The 14,951-nt window shown below is 40.3% G+C and overlaps 1 protein-coding gene across 4 annotated transcripts in view; it reads left to right on the top strand.

The window, feature by feature from the left end:
• Window positions 1-14,951, top strand: part of bnc1 (basonuclin zinc finger protein 1) — a 39,596-nt gene that overhangs the window by 21,067 nt on the left and 3,578 nt on the right. For 2 of the 4 annotated variants that reach the window (XM_018763220.2, XM_018763221.2), the window contains 2 exons: window positions 14,228-14,330; window positions 14,442-14,677. In XM_018763220.2, coding sequence (XP_018618736.1) covers window positions 14,228-14,330; window positions 14,442-14,677 — 339 coding nt within the window. Of the gene's footprint in view, window positions 1-6,003; window positions 6,273-8,153; window positions 8,188-14,227; window positions 14,331-14,441; window positions 14,678-14,951 lie in introns of those variants that run through there. The other 2 variants (XM_018763219.2, XM_018763218.2) reach the window with 2 other exon arrangements.

Here is a 14,951-nt window from a genome sequence, read left to right as displayed (position 1 = left end):
GTGATTGCTCTATCAACCAGTAGCTGGTGCTTTGACCCTCTGCTGTTGTGTCCAGTGCCCTTCTGAGCATCGCTCATGTATTGACTCATGTGCTTGTTCAACTTAGCGGCTATGATGCCTGAGAGGAGCTTCCATGTTGTGCAGAGGCAGGTTATCGGTCTGTAGTTGGAAGGTGTTATACCCTTGTGGGGATCCTTCATGATCAGGATTGTCCTGCCCTGTATTAGCCAGTCTGGGTGAGACTTAGATGTTACAGCTTATTAATTTGTGCTGCCAGGTGTTTATGGAGTGCAGTTAGCTTCTTCAGCCAGTAGGTGTGGATCACGTCAGGTCCTGGTGCTGTTGGACTCTTAATACTTGAGACTCGCTGTTGGATGTCTGATTTTGTGATGATGACTGGTTCTTGCTCTAGGGAAGTTGCCTTGGTCTGCTCTCAGGTCCACCAGCCACTGGGCATTGATGTTGTGTGATGCCTCCTTGTCTCGTATATCCTTCCAGAATTGCTCAGTCTCAGCTTTGGGTGGGTCTGCTCTTGTGCTACTGTTCCCTTGCAGCTGGGAGTATACTCTAAATGCTTTCTTTGGAGAATAGGCTATTTATTTTCCAGATCTCTGCTTCTCTAGTGTATCTCTTCAGCCTGGCACACAGAGCTGTGAGTCTTTGGCAGTTTCCAGGACCTCACTTATGGACATCTTGCTGTACTCCTTTCTCATCCAGGATCTGTCTTTCATCACACCCTTCTGCACATCTGTTAGCCAGCTGATGTCTCTCCAGGTTTCCTTGGTCTTGGCCTCCAACCTTCTTCTCCATGGGGGGCACTTTCTGCATTTTGCAATCTTGATCTTATAGCCCACCATCTCCAGGATTACAGTTGCAGTGGCATATGCAAGCTTTTTGGTTTCTATGATGGTAGTAGTGAGGATAGTGAGCAGGGCTGTGTTGACATCTGCAAGAATTTCTTCTGATACGAGTTTGTCAGTGAGGCGGGGAATCAGGTCTGGGGCTTGACTGTATTCAGTCTGGCCGTGATTCTTGTGGTCAGCTCAGAGGATTCAGCTGTCATGGTCAGTAGGGTTGTTTCAGCTGGTTCTGTAACCTTGTTCTCCTCCATCAGGGGTAGCCCTTCATTTCCATGCTACTGAGTGCCATGGCCGTTCTGTTGTAGCCTCTCAGTCTGTAGCTGTGACGGTAGCTTCCTCCTGTTGATGTTTGAGCATTGAGCTACTAGGTGCTTCTTGGGTAGAGGGGTGTTGGTCTTCTGCTCATCCATAGTTCCCACATACAGTGCATGTAACCCCTTTCCTTCAGTCTGCTGTTATAGTAATACTCCATGAATTCCATGTTCTCAGTCAGTGTCCATGAATGTCTTGTTCCAGTAGCCCACTTGTCATCAGGTTAACCTGATTCCGTAACACCTGACACGGACCTTGTTAATTCAGGCAACATCCGAGCCGTTATGGCTTCAGCTGTATTTCTCTTGCTCATCTTCCGAGGTAGGCTTGTGTACAGCATTAGGAGTCTAAGCCTGGGGACTCTTACTTGAGGCTCGCCCTGACCGAGATTCAAACCCCGATCTCTTATCCTTGAAGAAGAGATAATATATATATTTTATGTATTTTATTTAATGATTTCGTAAAGTAAACTTACTGTGATAGTGTTCGTAAACTGGCTTGAGGGCAGCAAAGGCCATGTGTCATTTAAATAAGTTAATAATTAGAAAATCATAAAATCATACAAAACAGAAGATGCAAACACATGAGCGTGCAGGTGAGACCATGTAGTGCCAGAACCTAACGGAGTAGTTTTCACAGTCTAGTGCACTAGTGCATCTCACGGTCTCTCTCATACAGCCACTTAGTGCAGTTTTCAAATGCAGCCTTAGTTTATTGTGTCAGATCAAATGTTATAAGCCCAGACCAGATAAATGAAAATCTGGACCAATGAAGTATAAGAGGTATTAATAACTGCTGATCAGATATTGGGAGAACAGTTAACTGTTGATTAGTTGAGATGAGTATATATTGTTCACGTCAGACCAGCTGACATTGCTGAAATTGAAGTTTTCATGTACCGTATGTCCCTTACAGTGGCTTTTGGTTCAGAATGCAGTACAGTATAATTGTAATGTATTATTTCTCCATGTTTGTCTGACTTTAAATTATGGTCTGAACATTGTATATAGTCCATCTAATTTTAGCAAATAAATTTTAATGGATACTTTTGTATTTTCCTTGTCATATATTCTTATTCTTGATCTTTTACTGATAAAATTTTTTTTTTTTGAGGGAAATAATTCAGGTACATTCTGAAGTTCATTCTAAGAGGATCTGTGGTTTTTCCTTCACAAGTAATTTGATGTGAAAAACTGACCTTGTAAATGTGTCCCCAGTGATACTATGGACTGAAATGGCTGAGAACTCCAAACAGCTCCAAGTGGTGCCTGGTACGGGTGCTGAAGTGGGCTGAGGAGGCTTTCTTGCCACCCCCCTCTACATCTGGCCTTCTTTACTGTGAAATAAAATAAGGGGAGACCTACTTGTCTGTGAAATGTAAAGTGCCACTGCAGTGCCAGGTGGCTGGGTGGGGGCTATTGCTGTGCTTGCAGGATCATACCTAGTCTCTGCCAGAGGCAGTGTTGTTCACCTGTGCACTCTGAGTAGACCCGCCCATGCAGCCTGGTAGGTTGCCAGTGCATTGACTCTATCCACAAACAGACAAAAGGAGCAGTCACCCAATTTACAGGTATCACTCAAGCTTGAAGGAGAAATCTCCTTTTCAGTAAGATTAAAAAAATGTGTTACTTTCTGATCTTAATTTCTTAAGTGAAGGTATTCTCAAATGGCTCATGCTTTTTGTCTTGGGTCCTTTGCCTTGTGGTCACCCCATCAGTAAAGATTAATACTTAAGTTTCAAAAAGGAAAATTTTTGAAAGGGCAGGAACTAGGTTTTTGTGGCCATGATCAGAAAATGTATTTATCAAAATAGCAGGGGGTTGCAGGTGTTGCACTGAATAGAGTTGCCACCTTGTTCTCAGAGGACCCAGATTCAAATCCTACCTCCTGCTGTAGTACCCTTGAAAAAGGTATTTACCTTTAATTGCTCCAGTAAAAAGTTGTCTACCTGTACAAGTGGGTAAATAACTACAAGTAGCTTAATAAACTGCTGGAGGTAAAACATCTGAATAACTAAAAAATGATTTGAATAACTAAAAAAATGTTTTGGTATTAAGGCCCTTAAGGCTCAAAAGTTTTGTGCGTTTGTTTTCCTGTGCCATTGGGAGACTTTGAAGAAAATATCGAAACACTATTGAACCCTGGAAAAATGTCCTGACATTTGTGGGAACAAAATTAGTTTTTTTTTTTTTTTTAAAATTTAGTTAGTACACTTATCCTGTTATCCGTTCCTAATTTGTTAATGAAAACGGACTCAATATCAAAAAACTTGACAACGAAATTATTTATTCCACCTTTTCCTATGAGGTTAAAATTTAATTTTGCTCCAAGTACAACCCGAGTTCATTCCAAACTCACACAAAATGATGCCTAACAGTAACAACACTATATATCTAATTTAAAAAATGATTTCCTAAAGTTATTTTATCAAGATTGAGTTCTTGAACTGGCTTGAGAACAATAAAGGCTATATTTTACATTTAATTAAATGAATAATTAAAATGCATGAAACAGGCTGCAAACTCAAACGTGATTGCACAAACAAGACTGTCAAATTGTTACTGAAAGCATAAGTACTCACAGTGCAGTGTGTCTGTCTCTCTCACGCTGTTAGTTTTTGCAATTTTCAAATACAGTCTCAGTTTGTGTGGGATCAATGGGACAGACCAGATAAATGAAAATCCACACCAGTTAACTTTAAATGGTCTTAATAATTGCTGACTGTAAACGTTGGGGGGGCGCTCATTGGGTTAGGGATAGGGATAACTATATTTTGCACTTTTATCTAAAAATGTTTCCACTTTTGTATGTTTGAGTTGCATTTGGTTAGGAATCAAATATTACTTTAAACTGAAGTAAAAGTTCCACAGAGATGGGAAAATCAAAGTCTGTATTTGCACACAGTGCTTTTTGAACATGTTTGTGTGTATGAATTTGGTTGTGCTTGCTGCCTCATGTCTGTGGTTTCTTTTCATTTTTCTATACTGTCCCTTTTTGCCTTTGATTAATGGTGGATTCCACCTGGCACTGCATTTCCATTTCAGATTTTTTTGTCCTGGAACATAAGTACAATTTAGGGGTAGCAAATGAAAAACATTTAAGAACTAGACAGGACACATTCTCTTCATCGTTTTGGTTATGTACTGTGGCCGGCTTAGATTTCAAACATGGCCTAAAGGCAAGAAAATGGCTCTTGCCGTTCAGTAATGAAAGTGGAAAAAGTGATTTCACAACTTTGCAGAATCTATTTAATTTTGTGGTTCATTGTATGTGCACTTTCTGTGGAATTAAAAAGAAAGTGTTTTCATACCGCTTGGCTTCTGATTTTCACAGTAAGTCTTTTTACTTTGTGCAATATGGCTGATTTGATTATGTTGATGTATAATTTCATAAAAGGCTATCAAAAATGATCAGTATTATATTCTGTCTGTATTTGCCTGATTTTAATGGAATATCAAAAGCCTTAATTTTTTAAAATAAAATTGCAAGTACATAATTTGTTACACATGTTTTCTTTAGAGCCATCCATATTATGACATTTTTATGCTTGGATGGAATGTCACCTGATCAGTTTCTTTCGCGGGTGGGTTCTGAAAACATCTCTCAAGTTTTTTCCTCTCCTAATTGCCGAAATCACAGAGTGAAACAAAATGTGCCTGTTAAAACTTGTATTGTAATTTGTGGATTAACAACCGCACCTAAACAGTTACATCAGAATTGAAGCGTTTGGAGTAGGAGCAGATTTGCACAGCTCCAAGTCATATATTGAAAAACTGTAGATTCTAAAGACTCCCACTAAGACACAGAACCTGCCTCTTGACCCTTTCAGTGCCAGGAAGGCCAGGTGGTAATAGAAGAGTGTGTAAAACTTCAATCCAATTGTCAGGGTGGGCTGGCTGTGGAGTCTGTAGTCACCTCTCTTCTAGTTCTTTAAGGTCTAAACAGTAACTTCATGTTTCAGTTGACTGTATAGGCCCCATGTAGACGTCTTGCTTTCATGGACTTGCCATACATTAATATTTAATGCTAAAGCAACAACAGTAAACATTTCATTCTGTTCCAACTTGAATGTGTTATACATTCTTGTCACAGTGTCATTTCCAGTAAAACAAGAAGTTCTCTGTTAGTATGGGTTAGTACTCGATTGGGATTGTACATTTGTATATGGTTGTTGAAAATAAATCAAAGTGCATCACATGATTAAAACCAATATTCTCTTTTATGAAAGAGAATGGGAGAACTTTTGAAAAGGCGTGTGCTTATCACATGCAGCTTTAGAAGAGCTGCTGTCCTTGTTCCTCAAAAAATGCTCAGAGCAGACACCGATACATTCCTCTCAGCACAAGGTACAACTTGTTGGGGCTGTTCACAGAGCAGTGTTGAGGAATATGCGAGCACACACCCACACACAGGCACACATGGGTCCAGAGACCAGTGCCGGGGCGAGCTCTGAGCAGTGCTGCATTGATTTAATGCATTACTCAGGCTGCTGGAGAGGAGAGGTAGAATCTCTCCAGACTGCATTAGGAGTGCCTCAAGCCTCTGTGATTCCTTTTGATCAAATCTCTGTGAAAGATGAGTGTCATGCCCTCTTCCAGCCAGCTGTGAGGGGACTGCCCTGTGACTCGGGGGGCCAGGGAGAGCTGGCGGGGGGGGGCAGGGGGAAGGGGGGGAGGGGCATGCTCAAACACACCATGCTGGGGCTCGCAGGGGAGAGTCAGCTCCTGAGGTGAGAAGGCGCTCTGGAGAGAACACCGAGTGGGAGGATCTCATTGCGCTCCCCTGTGCCCCGTTCAACACACAGCACATCTTGAGTAGTTTAGATCCAGACTACAGCAACAAAGAGGCACAGGACCACAGAGTGTGTGTTCGTATATGTAAGTGTGAGCTTGCAGAGGTATGTGTGTTTGTGTGCGTGCGTGTGTGTGCGTGCGCATGTGTGACTGAGTGTGACAGACGAGCAGAGCTGGCGGGTGATGGCTCTTCTGCCATAATACTTGTACAGACAGGAGAGGTGGAAGCATTTCTTTTGTAGGAATCGTAGGGAATGGCAAACTGCATGGTTTCCTTGGCAACTTCCATTTAATGAGAATGTCTGAGGTAAGAAAGACATGTTATTTACATTATACTTTTTCTGTTAATGCAGCCCTTTAAGCTGTTTATTTTTGGAAATTGGTCCTGTTTAAACACCGTGAATACCTTTTTTTCTGTGATGTCTTCCTTTCTGATTTGAGAAGCAGCTTTGGTGTTGATTTGTCCCATTTTCTCAGATAGCCGTGTATCGTACTTCTGTACTTTGAATCTTGGGAATAGCTTTGGATACGGAATCTGTTTCTTGGCCTCTGCTGGTATGAATTTTTTAGTAGTTTACTTGAATACCTTCACATTTCATTTGCTGGTGTGCTCATTATAACCCATTATGACTTGTTACAAGAGGCAGGATAGGCAGAAACTCCTATAAAACAAAACTTGAAAAAAATCAGCACATTAATGCTGACAGAAGCCTTCCTTCCTGGAATTCCTTTTCTGCTACTTGTGAGAAATATGTGTTTTATTTTACACTTGTTTTCTTTGGAAGACCTTGATAATTTTAAATTGGAATTCTCCATAATTTAATTAGTGCCCTTTTTTAATTATCGCTCGCTGACTGTTGCCGTGTAAAGCGCCGTGTAAGGCTGCTCTGGAGTGCTGGCTTTTAGTTCCTTTCGGCTGGCGACAGTCCAGCTACTATCAGAATGAAATTTAAGACTGAAGTAATGTTTTGTTGCTGCCTTAATGCAACAATTTGTGGTACTGTCTGGGAGCTCATTAATATCGGCAACTGCTGCGTTCCGCTGAGACACATCCACCCAGATGCTGGACTGCATCTTGGCCACAGGGAAGTGTGTTTGTAGGGCTGAAAGGCGTAAAAAAAACACAGGCAGGTGTCGTACAACGAAAGGGAGAAACTAGATTATTTAGAATTGCTTGTAAAGGAGAAAAGTTGTGTACCTGTAGCAGGACAATGCTAAAGTTTGTCTTCTTAAAACTTTTTACATGTGTACTGTTGATGAAATTTGAATAGTATCAACCCACTTTTCAGTGTTAGTTATTTTTAATGACTTTCTTAATTTCCCTCCCCAGATTTGTCTAGGTTCAATCATTCCTTTTAGCTGGAGTTAAGGATCATAATGTTATCTTTTACATCTCTGAGGGAAATCATATGAAACCACAGCTGAAGTTGTTTTTCAGTGGTATTTGTCACGTTATGCAATAATGTGATTAAGCAACTTAATTTCTGTTAAGTAAGCAGGCAGTCAAATGATAGAGTGATTAATTACTGGCAGGAAATGAGAAAATATAGAAAAAAATTCACTTGCTTACCAAGGTGCTGGGATTTTGGAAGTGTGTTTCAGATGCAAAATCAGAAATAATTTCAACTTTTTTCAAACCACTTGGAAAGAGACATTGTTACTGATGTAATATCCCATACACCCATGGCAGGATGTCCAGTTTAAATTTGTTTTGCCTTTCTCTGTATTGTGGGCTACCTAATGTGGGCTGCTAGTTCAGTGATCCTCTTCACCACACCCCCTACCCCCACCCCCATGCGGCGCAGGCCCTGGGGCTGCCTGCCTGAGCAGCTTTGTGTGGTTGCAGCCTGCGCCCGCCAGCAGAGAGGAGCGGATGGGAGTCGGCTTCATTAGGTTCATGATGGTACATCAGTGCGGGACTGCTGCTGCAGGCCCCTCCAGCGCCTCTCAGAGCGTGGTCCGCAACACGCCAGCTTCCAGACGCTTGCGAGGATTTGTCAGCCAGATGTGACAAGATTGTCAAGAGGGAAGCGGAGAGGGAGATCTGATATTAATCAGCACATAGCTGGGAGCCAGACTTTCTCCTGATGCAGTGTACTAACATGTTCCTCTCATTTACTGCTTTTTTTGTGGTTTCCAAGCTGCCACTGTCTTGCGTTTAGACGGTTAGTAGTACAGCAGTTTTTCATATGTCCGGCACAAAGCTTCTCATGGAGATTCAGGTAAAGTTTGTATTTTTTTCCTTAGTTTTTGGTTAAAGACTTTTTTCTTCTTCTTTTTTTTTTTTTTTTTTTTTTTTTTAAAAAACTCATTATTGATTCTATGACAACTGCTTTCTTATGCTATACTGAATCCTGAAAAGCATGGTCTGTCTTTTTCGTTTCAGGCTGACTGTTTTCAGATTTAATATTTGAGTCAAGAATTAATCATTCTCGTAATGTCTATTTTAAAATGATCCTTCTGAGTAATTATTGCAAAAATATTTTTCCAGGGTGAAGTATTACATGCCGTAGTTACTGTGACAGTTGTTTCCTTGACCCTTTATGCTGATGTTGCCGTTTTACACTCTTGTGAGTGAACTTCCCATTTCTCTGCATATAGGCTGTACCCAAAAACTCATTCCATGAGAACCAGTCTAGGGAAACACTGTCATCAGGTTGTTTAGTTTGTGGTAAAGGTGCATTTTCCTTTCATTATTAGTCTGTGGTGGACAAATGAATAAAAAGTAGTATAGTAAAGACAGTTACAAACAGGATAAATGTGTTTTTGTGGTGCCTTCAATTATTGTAATTTTTAGTTGTAATTGTCGGTGACTTTAAATGTTTATTTGCTGTCACTGCCATTTTAAGATATTTTTAAGGCAGAGACAAGTTTTTCGTAAACCTCATAATGAGGAACGATCTGTAGAAAATGAGAATGTTCACATTTAAGTGTAGGTTTTATGTCAGAGTATTGGTTCTTATAATCATTTTTGTCCTCAATTAGGTTTTTCCTCTAAGGCATATGGGTGGCCTCTGTGGAATAGTGGTGTGGTTTATTCATTCACAGTAGCTTCTGTGTAGGTATCTCACTGGCACACGTTCACATTTATAAGCATGAGAAAATGTTTTGTACCAGGAAATATATCATCTGTAATCCATATATTATACCATCAGAAGGTGTTGATTTTTCTCAATCTGCCTTGGATAGCTTTTCTTGCACCACATTACTGAGATATGTCCTTTAATTGGAATAATATGTTTGCAGAGTTCCAGATGCTGCAGCAAGGCTAGTGGATTCTGGGCTTTGACAGCCCAAAGAACTTCTAATTTATACCAGTATAATACAAATCAACTCCATACATGTAATGTTTTTTCTGTGGTTTCTAAAGGTACGGATTTTATTCGAGCTTTAACATTGCACATTATTGACAACACTTCCTGCTAACTATGAATAGCAGTTATTTGGATTTACTACTGCCCTAAAAAGTTGTGGTTTATTGGATGAGTATGTGACTGCTGTCAAGAGTATCCTGTGTGAGTTGTTAATTGATGTTTTATTATGTTGGTTTACAGATTGTTTTTATGTCATGCTTTTAATTATACAAGTTATTTTGCCCTTTGTTTTGAGTGACACTAAGATGTCATGTATTTGTTTTCTGTTGAAGTACTTTGCTCCTTTTCGTCAGTCAAAGTGAGGATCCAAACTTGTCTCTGATCTCTAGTTTTCACTGGTTCTCCTGCTAAAGGTGTGCCTTTGTGCAGGTTGTCAGATTACCTCTTGATTTAACATTTTGTGTTAAAATTAATTTTCTGCCAGAAGTATTTTTTTAAGGTGGCATTTGTTCATTTCCACCTCTTCACTTCTGTACTGCACTGTGTAAAACAATTGTTGCTGACTTGGTAAATGAAATGAAGTGCATATTGTAGTTTTTTTAGTCAGAAACTGCATAAAATATTTTTGAGAAAGATTATTTTACGTAACTATCAAGGGATATAAAACAGGGTTCTCTGTATCTTGCAACATTAGATAAGTGATGCATCTTGAGTAATTTTACACACTTGACAGTATGAGTTAAAACAGTCCCCCCCCCGCCCCCCAGAAAGTGAATCGGCAAAATATTCTTTTTGTTTTCTTCTGCATCCTCTAAACATGTATTTTTCTCTTATATTGCACAAGTTTGAAGATTGGAGCTAATATACTACCAGATTTCTCAAACCTGTTTTAAATTAGATGTGATCAGAAAGTGTGCAGATAGATCTACCAGCTCAGGTACGTTCATAGAAGCGATCAAGAGGAACTTTGTCAGGCATTGTGCTGTACGCTGCAGCTCTGTCTTTGAAGGTGTGGTCCACATTTGGTGCCTGCATGTTTCCTAAGGAATTATTGTTTTCCCCTCTCATACTTTTTCCCGTTGGATGTCAGCTGTGTGAGGCACAGTTGGAGGACTGCGTCTGCTGGATGACTTGCCCCAGAAACCCTCCCTCCTACAAATGCATGTTATCACTTGGGCCCGGGCTCGGCCGTCTGCTTCTTTCTTCAACTCCCCTGCCTACCTTATCGAGACCATGTCAGCCAGCCCTTCTAGAGAACATGGCCTTGTCTGAAATGCATCTGAAACACATTTATTTGGAATGATTGACTACAAACTGTAGTCAGACTGCAGATTCATAGCACTGTAATGACATCAGAAATGCTACATATGCAACAGAATAGTTAGAGTTTCAGTGAGGTCACAGCGCTTTTTCGATTGTCAGGTGTAGCATTTTCACTTAACTAAAGTTTAAAGATAAATTCTTTTGGATGCATAAAATGTTAAATCTAAATATTAACTGAATATGAATACTTCTTGAAGGTCGTAGTTTCTAAATTGATAATTTTGCACAAGACAGCTACATCTATTAGAAATTTTAACTCTGCTATTCTTTTTAGTTTTTCTTTTTATATTGCAATTAATATTTTCTTAACATTGTCGTAATAAATGAATATTGAGAATATACAAATTATAACAGTACTACTCCAAGAAAAAGATAAAATGGTCTTCCTAGTCATCCAGGCACATGCCACCCAGGTCGTAGAAAGATCAACACTTTTTTTTCAATTAATGGGAGTAATTGCAATTTGGGACAAAAGTGCCTGTAAATCTGGTGTCTTATCAAACTGAAAAGAAAGCCAGTGAAGTTATTTTTTTGCAAAGCACTGAGCTTTTCAGATAGGAAGCAGAAGCAGATCCTTATGGAGCACACCGCTCCACACATCTGCTTTGCATCTCTCAGGATGAGGAGTATTATACTGAAGAACTCAGTGACAGTATTAGCATGAAAAAAATCTGAGAAACAGTTGTCTTGTAACGTATTTGTTTATTGTGATACTTAATGTGGTCAAGAAAAAAAAATTGCATGAAAAATTGGTGGGACATTAGCTGGAATTCATGTAAGTCACTTTGCACTAGGTTTTTTTTTTTGGTGTTTTATTTGTAGTTTGTATGAGACGGATAGAATTCGTTAAGTTAAGGGTGCTTGAGTGTGAGGTACCTCATCTGTGGCTTCTGGTACTGCTCTCAGGCAGTGCGTATTCCAGCTTGTCACGCTTTCATTCTCTTCTTTTCCTCCATCAAAGGGAACACTAGTTGAATCATATGCGAATGTCTTTATGCCATCTTAGAAAGGGCTTGCTGCAGTGAATTTGTAGCTGCATGGGAAAACGTCTTTATTTTTAGATGTTCTTAGAAAGTTACAGAAAATAACATGGAAATTTAAGAAGACAGAATCCCAAATATTGGCTTCGTCCAATTATGGTCTTACTGTTTTATTATTGATCCTTAACTATAGTTCACTAGTGTCATGTTTACTTTTTTTTAAATTGAATAAGCAAAATGTAAGGCTGCATAGTCTGCTTAAATAGTTCCCTTAAATATACAAGATTCACAGGGGATGAAGAAGCAAAAAATGGGTATTTGTTCTGGTACTTCAGATGAATAGCTAATTAAAGAAAACGGCAACAAGCAGCCAGCAGCAGCATTCCCACCCCTCTGCTTCCATTTGAACTGATTGAGATGTATATTAAATGGAACAGCAAAGGAACTGTGTGTGTGCGTAATGGGATTACGATAATTGGACCGTGTTCATTTTTGTGCCTGATAATGATGGGATTTAGCTGCCTTAAGATGCATGGTTTTACACATCACTTTATTTTTTAAATGAAAATCAGGTGCCTTGCCACTACAGGGATGTTGGTATTAAAGTATTTCCGTTAATTAAACTCAAGCAGGAGTCACATTTGATTATGAATATCTGAGTGTCCACTTCACTGTGGGCTGTGTCCTGCTTTGGATTTTGGCATTCGCAGAAATACAGTGGGACAAAATGCATAGTTGGATGATTCAGACAATTTATTTTACATTTTTGGGTAAATTCTCTCTGTAAATAATTAGCATTTTGAAAGCATTTATTTATAAAATGTTACAGTAAACTACAGTCTTTTAAAAAATTGTATTGTGAAGCAGCATTGATCTGAAATTTATGAACACAGATTAATCTGGATTTTTATATAACTTTAATTTGTGTGTATTTGATCAAAGTGAAGCATACTTAAGTTATGTTAAATATTTACAAAGTTTTTTTTTTTGTTCATGTGAAACAATAACAGAACATTTAACAATATGCACAATTACTCAATAGTCCTTGTAACGCTGTGTGCCACCATGCTGGACTTTTAGCAGAAGAACAGATTTGCACAAAGGCAACAATCATACTACAACATGACAAGTTCAGGCTTATCCGCTGATCTGACATCACTAGTCCCAAAAGCCATATGAAATACTCACCTTTTTGTGTTCCATGGCAGATTTCCTGTCATCTTCGTGCCCCCCCAACCCACCCGGCAGAGATGTGCAGAGAGGCCACTTCCTCTAGAGATGACAGAGATGGAGAAATCTGTCATAGTGCTACCATACCCTCTGTAGGAAGCCACATTGTTGTGGTTTGAGTTCTCACTTGCGGCTGTATTCTGCACAGGTGTGTCAACATACTGCTTCGATAATTCATCTGAGCTGTCATTGGTAGCTCTCTTCAGTACTGCTCCTCTTCAAGGCTTACTTTGGTATTTGCCTGCCAAATCTGCCTCGAGGCTACAGATTGTCTATGGAGTATTGTGTAAGATCCCAGGTGCTTAACAGCATGACCCGTTAGGGGAGCTATACGTCTGCGTAGCCAGGCAGGCGCGCTGGCACCTTCAGCCTATGCCACTTAAACCCAGCCTCAACCAACAGCACATACAGAGTCTAGCTTCACATTGGGTACTTGTCCTGAGAGACATGGCCCATTAGAGAACAGAGTCCCCCACCAGACACCGTGAAACAACTTCTGGCAGGTGAGCGCCCAGAGCTTTGATTTCTTCAAACGGCTGCAGTGGTGCAGGTGTGCCGAGGCAGGAATGGCCCGGTCCCTGCTGCCACAGCTACTGAGTGCTTCAGTCCTTCCTTCTTTCCCATGAGAGTACAGCTTGGCCTGATGCGCCCCGCTGCCTCCCGCAAACACAATTGTTCACTCTTCTGCACAGCCTTGGAGGAAAAAAATCAAATGATGAGTTATTTACACTTAGGAGACAGCTTCCAGTTCTGTGTGTTCTCTGGGACTATTTTGATGTAGCTGAGTGGGGAAAAAAGTCCAAAAAGCATTGCATTTATTCACAAAAAAAGTTCTTTTCCCTCCTGAAAGATAGATCTGTTGTCAATGTCTGATGAATTCAAAATCTTCACAATGCACAGTAGAATTTAATAATATATACTTTCCCTTTGATATGGTGGTGTATAGGTTCACTGCTCTGATGAAAAGCATGCTTTCCAGCTCATAGTTCTGTGCAGAAACAGAAGCTGAGAATTCTGCCGGTTTTGATTAATGCAGTAAAAGAGAAGCTGCTGCAGCGGCACTCCAAGGGTGTATCTCTTCTATTTTCAGTTCAGTGAGCTATTGGAATTGATAATTTTGGTACATGTTAATGTTGTGTACGTCTGCTCAATAACAGCCATTCTCTAAAACAAAAAGTGAGATGCTGTTTGAGTCAGTAAATGAACTTGCTACAAGTTGGCAACTGTCCTTTAACTTTCATTAAAACATGATTTGACAGACTCTTTGACATGCTGTTAAGTGCAATCACGGTCATTTCAGCAGTTATTTTTCTTGCAGCTGAATGTAGCATATAAGAGTAAAGTCATAATAATAGATTAAGGCATGCATTTTCTCTTTTTTTTTTTTCCCCTAATGCAACTGTGTCTCTCAACAGGCTATTTGTTGCACTTTGGTAAACTGCAACTGTGAAAGTTTCAAACCGGGGAAGCTAAGGAGGCGACAGTGTGAGAACTGCAAGCACGGATGGGTAGCACACGGTATGTTTGGCAGATCTGGAGAAGCAAGGACTGCTTTGTTCACTGTTCCTGGTGTTTTAATCCTGCCTGTTTTGTCTGTCTCTGTGTTTGTATATGTGTGTGTCTTGGCAGCGCTGAGTAAGCTGAAGGTGCACCACATGTACCAAGGCAGCCAGGTGGAGATCGTCCACTCCAATGTAGTTTTCGACATCTGCAGCCTGATGCTCTATGGCACCCAAGCCATTCCTGTGCGGCTGAAAATTCTGCTGGATCGCCTGTTCAGTGTCCTGAAGCAAGAGGAGGTCATCCAGATCCTCAGTGCACTGGACTGGACCCTGCAGGACTATATCCGAGGATACGTGCTGCAGGTGTGCCCATTATTACCGTTCCAGAAAGGCTAAAATGACAAGTACTGTGAGCAGTTCACTGGAGCACATGGGTGGTTTGCAGAAGACTGCCAGTTCTAGTCCAGAAAAAACACATATTCTGCGGGGGGGTCCCTCTACGATAAATGTGTTTGCATTTAGTAAATATGACTGTAAAGACTGCCACAAGACACATTTCCGAACCACCTCCATGGTGTCAACTGTTAACAGGACATCAGATATTCAGGTTGTTGCGTTTAATTCTTGTTAGCTCCCC

Source organism: Scleropages formosus, chromosome 11 (assembly GCF_900964775.1).
Source record: "Scleropages formosus chromosome 11, fSclFor1.1, whole genome shotgun sequence".
Taxonomy (NCBI): Eukaryota; Metazoa; Chordata; class Actinopteri; order Osteoglossiformes; family Osteoglossidae; genus Scleropages; species Scleropages formosus.
This window is presented reverse-complemented; position numbering and strand designations above follow the sequence as displayed.